The sequence below is a fragment of the Simochromis diagramma genome, unplaced genomic scaffold, assembly GCF_900408965.1.
Source record: "Simochromis diagramma unplaced genomic scaffold, fSimDia1.1 OVJJ01000302.1, whole genome shotgun sequence".
Classification (NCBI taxonomy): domain Eukaryota; kingdom Metazoa; phylum Chordata; class Actinopteri; order Cichliformes; family Cichlidae; genus Simochromis; species Simochromis diagramma.
Window position 1 is genome coordinate 14,364,065 of NW_024386792.1, and position 6,313 is coordinate 14,370,377.

A 6,313-nucleotide genomic window follows, 5' to 3' on the forward strand; every position below is an offset into this window, starting at 1 on the left:
TTTTTGCCTTTGCACTAAAACTGTTAAACAGTCATAGGATGATATTTGTATTACACTGCATCTGTTCAACACAAAACTATCGACAACAAATGGGTTATTTGATGCTCGTTTCCCACAGTCTCATCGCCTGTGGGCTCTCAACTAGGAAAACCTCTCCTGGTTTTCAGCTCTCCAAACCACAGATTTTTATTTTTTTCCACCACTGAGTTTTAAGCTGCTGGAAGCAATTTGGAGCAGTGGTGTGGTGTTTGGTTTTTCTTTTTTTTTTTTTGTTTGTTTTTTTTTTTTTTTCTCCCTAAAATGTACAGTTAAAGCAATTCACTTTCTCTTTTATTGTGGTATTTTAATGGTAATTGCCTTTAGTTTAAGTAGATTCTTGGCCATTATTGATGCATTATTGTCATGGTTGTGCCACATTAGTTGATGGAGTAGTCACTCTAGAGGAGGGTGATTTTTAGTGAGAATATTTGCTGGCATCTCAGGCTGCTTGCTTCCTGTGTTTCTTAAACTCTCCCAAATTCCACTGAGGCCCCTTACCATAACTGCTGTTTCCTTTGGCTGACAGGGACATGTTTATCATGTGAATCCATGATATTGCAGCACAGTTTCATTCAGCTTTAAGTTGAAGTACATTTGGTGTAGTCAAAACTGAGCTTGGAGGTTAACCCACATTTTTGTATTCTTTTTCAGCAGGACGTCCTTGTTAAGGATAAGAGGAACTGACCATTCAGGACAGGTGTCAGCCCGTAGACGTAGATATCGGCATCAACTCTAGCAGCATCCACACGTTTCTGAAGTAGGGTATGAAACCGGATGGGGTTAGCATGGAAACCACAGAGCCCAGTGAAGGTGAAGCTGCTACTGTAACAGAGCCTTCCTCATTACAAGAAAACATAACTGAACAAGCCCCATCACAGGCAGATGATGTAGCAAATGATACTGCATTAACAGCTGCTCCAAAGGCCAATGGCAAACCAGTGCCTGCGCAGGCCAAAGTTAAACCAAAAGCTGGTGGGCCTCAAACGAAGCTTTTGGCCTCTGCTGGGGCTTCCAGCTCACGGCCTGGTACTGCCCCAAATCGCACTGCAAATGATGTCAGATCTGCCTCCGGTGTTTCTGCTGCTGCAGGCAAGAAGACTGCAGCAACATCTACGGTAAAAACATCTTCGTTAGCAGGAGCTATACCCAAAAGACCACTGGGTACATCAGCAGTTTCCACAACAGCCAAGAACCAAACTAGAGTGCCTGACAAGAGGTCTGCTGGACTTGCCAGGACTACCTCTGTTGCTGCTGCCACAGTAACAAATGGTACCAAACCATCAGTGAATGGCACACCTAAGAAGAAACTTGCAACGGAGACTGTTAATGGAGCTAAACCCAAAACTACAGGTGAGTCTTAAGGAGCTGCGACAGCTTAAGGTTCAACACAGTCCTCTAAATAAGGTATGATGAATAAACTGTCGTGTTCTGATTTCTGTGTCGTCTCATTGTCTTTTCTGTTTTTTTTGTTTTTTTGTTTTTTTGTTTTTTTTTCCCTTCTCATTTTAGCTGTTGCCAGCAGAGCCCCTTCTACTGCTCCAAAAACCAGTGCTTTGACCACAGCTAAAGCTGCTAGTCCTGCTGCATCAAAAACCACAAGGTATGGCTTTCTGTCATAAACTGGGAACAGGTTCCAGCAGTTTACAAGTCTAGTAGCACAGTCTGTGAAAATGTGGTTGGAAAGCCCCTTTATTTTATCAGTGGTGTGCTAACAGATACTCCTCTCTTACTTCCTCCATCCTCTTCTGTTTCTTTCATACATGTCTTCCTTTTCTCTGATCTCCCTCTGAGATGAGAGTTTTGTAATCCCCTTACAAACTGGATGAGAGGATGACTTTATCTCAATGCCCTGAAAAGGAGCAGTGAAGAACGATGCTCATTGTGGTCTTTGGGCCATTATTGAGTCAAATTTCACTTCAAGTGTGTGAGTCATGTTAGCAGAAATAACCTGAAACAGAGGGCCTTAACAGAACCAGTGATACTGAAGAACTACTGCTTTGTCATGGGCAGACCCCCCCCCTGGCAGAAACCAGACCCACCTCCCCAGGGCAGAGAGCTGTTGACTTGGATCATAATCCCCTCTCATACTGGGTTGGTGGTTTGGATAGAGCGCTCTAGTTGGACTAAACAAAGCACGAATGATCCTTTTGTGTGCTGTAGAATTTAGCAGTTGACCCAGTCACTGCTGTCACTTCCACTAGTAAGCTTTTGTTATGCATTTATTATGTGCTGTGTAGAACGATTGCTACCTGAAAGCCCAAGCATGAGAAACGAGTCATTGCAAAGTTTTTGATTTTGTGAGACATCCACAAATGAAGAGTTCTTTTGTTATACTTCACAAAGAATTGGACATAATAGACCAATCCAGCATCTTTCTACAGGATGTGATGTTCTGTATGGAGAGGCTTGATTAGATTTGATCTCCGCTTGCCTTTCCTCTTAATGCCCTGTTATTGAATAAAGCAATAATGTGCTGCATTGTCATTCCTTTAAGCAACAAAGACCCATTATGTTCTTATTTGGCTGAAAGTAACTATCATGCTGTAGATACCTGTTTATAAACTCTCACTAGTTTCAGTACCATTTGTGAAACTGGTGCAAAAATTTGTACTAGGCTTGAGGATGGAAAGGAATAATGCTAAATCATTTTATTACTTGCTCAGAGATGGTGTTTTTGTTTTTTTTAAATCATATTTTCAGTTTCCCTTATTCTCAGAAGTTCATTAAGTTCATTTAAGTTATTAATACTCTGTGTTGTCGGTGTTTTTAATCAGCGGATTCCTCCTTGCATTACTATTCCAAAAGATGCGGTGGCTGAATCAATCTAAGATCACAGGTCTAAAAACTGAGTGATATTTGTTTTACAATGATATAAAAAGGAGAAATGGTGCAAACTCCCAGACCAGAGAGAAGATGATGTGGTTTTTGGTTAATCAGCTATTCATCTTCTCTCTCTTTTTCTTTTTTTTTCTTTTTTTCCAACCAGTGGCCAAGATCATTTTATAAAAGGGAAAAAAAATCCAAAGCGGCACCAGGTGGTCTGTCCAGATAGCTGGAACTATTTTCTGTTACTCTGTACAAGTGTGGTAGGGTGTGTACATGAAGAAGCAGATCCTCTGAATTAATTAGATGAGGCATTTCAAGTGTCAGAGTCTGATTACACTGCTGTATCATCCTTATGTGATTGTTTCCTGGCTGGTTTCCTGGGACTTGGCATCAGGCACTCTGCTTTCAGGAGAACGGCAGCAGGTGGCTTTTTTTTTTTTTTTTTTTTTTTTTTTTTTTTTTTTTTTTTTTTTTTTTTTTTTGGAGGGGGGTGACACGGTAAAGTCAGTAGCGTGTCAAATCCAATGTGTAGGGACATTAGTGGTGGTGTGCATTTCCCTTGGTGTTTGTACTAGCCCTCTGTTAGTCGGGCACAAACATCAGCGAGACATGACGTGCATTAGTCCTAAGCCTTGAATAGGGCTGGGCATTATGACAACTTTTTAGGTTTATATTTTTGTGTTATATATTAATTTATACATTAATAGGATGCAGTTAGGGCTGGGCGATATGACCCAGAATTCATATCTCGATTTTTTTTTTTTTTTTTTTTTTTTTTTTTTTTTTTTTTTTTTTTTTTTATTTAGCTGGATGGCGATATACGATATATCTCGATATTTATTTTTTTAAGCCATAAAGTAAGAACAAAAAGAGTGTCCCAGATGTCACACAGGCACTTTTATTAACATACAGCGTAGATGTACATGAAGAAATTACTGAAAAATTAATTATCAGCATTTATTAAATAATAATGCTCCATAAATAAAATAAAACTGTTGTTTTTGTGCATAACAAAAAGCTCACAATTGTGCAGTCAAAATGTAAACTAACAGACGCTGAGCATAATATCAAAGACAGATTTCACAGCTGCTCTGTTCCCAACTTCTACTGCGTGACTGACAGCCTGGAGTTTGAAATCGGCTTCGTAACAGTGTCTCCTAACAGGTGCCATTTATGGTCTTTATACACACACAGTACGGTAATATTACGTTGAAGCACAGTACGTATCACTCCGCGAGGCTCCGGACTACGGTAGCCATAATGCTCCGACAATCCATCAAGCGGTGCAGCTCCGTAGCTTACCAAAGTCGTACTAAAACATTTGACAGATTGCTGAGCGCCGTGTACCACATAAAATCGATTCGCGGTCAGTAAGCACAACCAGAATTCATACATAAGGCGCGCTGTCGATTTTTGAGAAAATGAAAGGATTTTAGGCCATGCATGTCGTTAGCGCGGTCAGCTCGCTAACACGTTGACGCCGTCCAGCCCCACGCACGGGGCAATCCGCGGTAACTCGTTAACGGAGATTTGCCGTGTCCATCTTGTCGTTGCCTGCAGGTGAAGCGATGGGGGAGAGGGAGTTATGTTCAGTGAAGGAGAGGCGAGGCAGAGTAACGTTGCATAGAGACAAAAGTGTACGAAAGAGCGGCTCCACAAGTATAATTATGACATAACTTATAAGATGTGACAATATCGATATGGTATATCTGGTATGAAAATATATCGATATTTTTTTTAAAAACTCGATATTTTGCCCAGCCCTAGATGCAGTGTTATCCACACAACTGGATTCTACACATGCATGCACGAAGAGTATGTGTGAGCAATAATCAGCCTCCTTTCAAGTGAATTCTTCACCCAGACACAAATTTCTTTGGGAACAGACACAAATTTGTTTTTCTTAAGCTCTGCATGTAAACTGTAGTCCATATTTTGTGTAGCGGCACATGAGTTCCTGCTGCCGGTTCTGGTCAGAATAATAGTTACTTAAATTCACTGAAATCAGTTTACCCTGTGACCGTACAGTATTATGATTGTTTAAACTTTAAATGGCTCCTGACTGAAAACTGACTGCGTTTAGAAATCGTCCTACTATTTAATAATGTATAAAGCATTTTCCCCAAATTTGTATCTTTTTATGTTTTTTCTTTAAAGATGATTTCTGGTTCACACTATTCAGCAGTATTCTTCTTTATTGCTCCAATCTTTCATAGAAATGCATACAACAGGCTTTAGTGGCGGTGGGGGAAGACCTGCACAAAAGGGCTCTCCTGTTGCTTGTAATTTCAGCTCTGCTTTGTGTACTGTATTATTATACTGCTGTGAAAACAGTAGTTATTGTTAGCCAAACTATCCTGCAGGAGGAAGCCATATTGACAATTTCGTACATGTAAATATTTCATGTGGACTTGAGTAGCAGCACACTTCTCCTGAGACGAACCTCTTTCTCTCTCAACAGGAGAAGTGACTTAAAGTAATAAATCATTTAAAAAATAATTTTACCAATGGAGAAAGTGAATGAAGGGTACATAGGATTTGATGATTGTGTTAGACTTATGAGCTTTTAAAAAATGGAATCAGTGCCTGGGAACAGTGGGAATAAAATCTGATTGATCAGCAGTGCTGGGTCTGTGAACACTCATGAACAGTGAAGTCAGGAATGTTTTATTTATTTCAGGGTTTCTTAGCTACACCATGTAACAGACACAACATCACTGGGACAGAGACATCCTCCAGTCCTCTGAAGCAGATTAAGATTAATAACTGGAGTAGAAGCCAAATGTTGTCAGATCTGACATTTGCTTTGGTCCACTCTCCTCCTATGATGGGTTGTGGTGTCCTTGCACTGACTGAGCAATCCGTTCTTGTCCACCCCACCCCCTCTTCCCTTCTCTCTTCTCTGCCTCTTCATCCCTTTTCCCCCTGCCTTCTGTACATGCACAGTGCTGGGAATTTGGCCAGGAACTCCTTAAGTCCTCCTTAAAACCTCCACATCCATCTAAAATTCAAACTAATTTATCATTTACCTGCATGCACAATAAAATGCAGCCCATGTCATGTTGCTGAACAGTCTATAAGATGATTAATATTCAAAGGGTCACCATGGGAAATGGACAGAATTGCTGGTGGGCAGTTCTCCTGGATATGTAGACTTGGGATGCTAAAAGCAAAATTGCAATCGAAAATGCATTCAAATTTTTTTTGCATTATCCCTTTAGGGATGAAACAGTCATTTCTCACCAACAGTGTTGGCAGGGAGCAGGATTACTCCAACAGGAAAGACCCATGGCATCTGTCACACTGACAGTGGGTGCCTAGAGCATTAGAGACAAAAACTGGCTGCACAGCTACCGCTAGGCTCCAGACTCTGCACTGAGTTGATTCATGCCTTGACTCTTTATTGTCAAGGAGATAACAAAGCCCACACAAGCCTTAGGAATGTGTG

At 40.7% G+C, this 6,313-nt stretch overlaps 1 protein-coding gene across 2 annotated transcripts in view; it reads left to right on the plus strand.

Moving 5' to 3' along the window:
• The window catches only part of si:ch211-214c7.4 (protein piccolo), a 30,668-nt gene that overhangs the window by 13,110 nt on the left and 11,245 nt on the right, over window positions 1-6,313 (plus strand). Inside the window, exons 2-3 of one of the 2 annotated variants that reach the window (XM_040024717.1) lie at window positions 691-1,389; window positions 1,549-1,639. In XM_040024717.1, the coding sequence (XP_039880651.1) occupies window positions 804-1,389; window positions 1,549-1,639 (677 nt within the window). In that variant the 5' untranslated portion in view covers window positions 691-803. The remainder of the gene's footprint in view (window positions 1-690; window positions 1,390-1,548; window positions 1,640-6,313) is intronic. The other variant, XM_040024718.1, reaches the window with a different exon arrangement.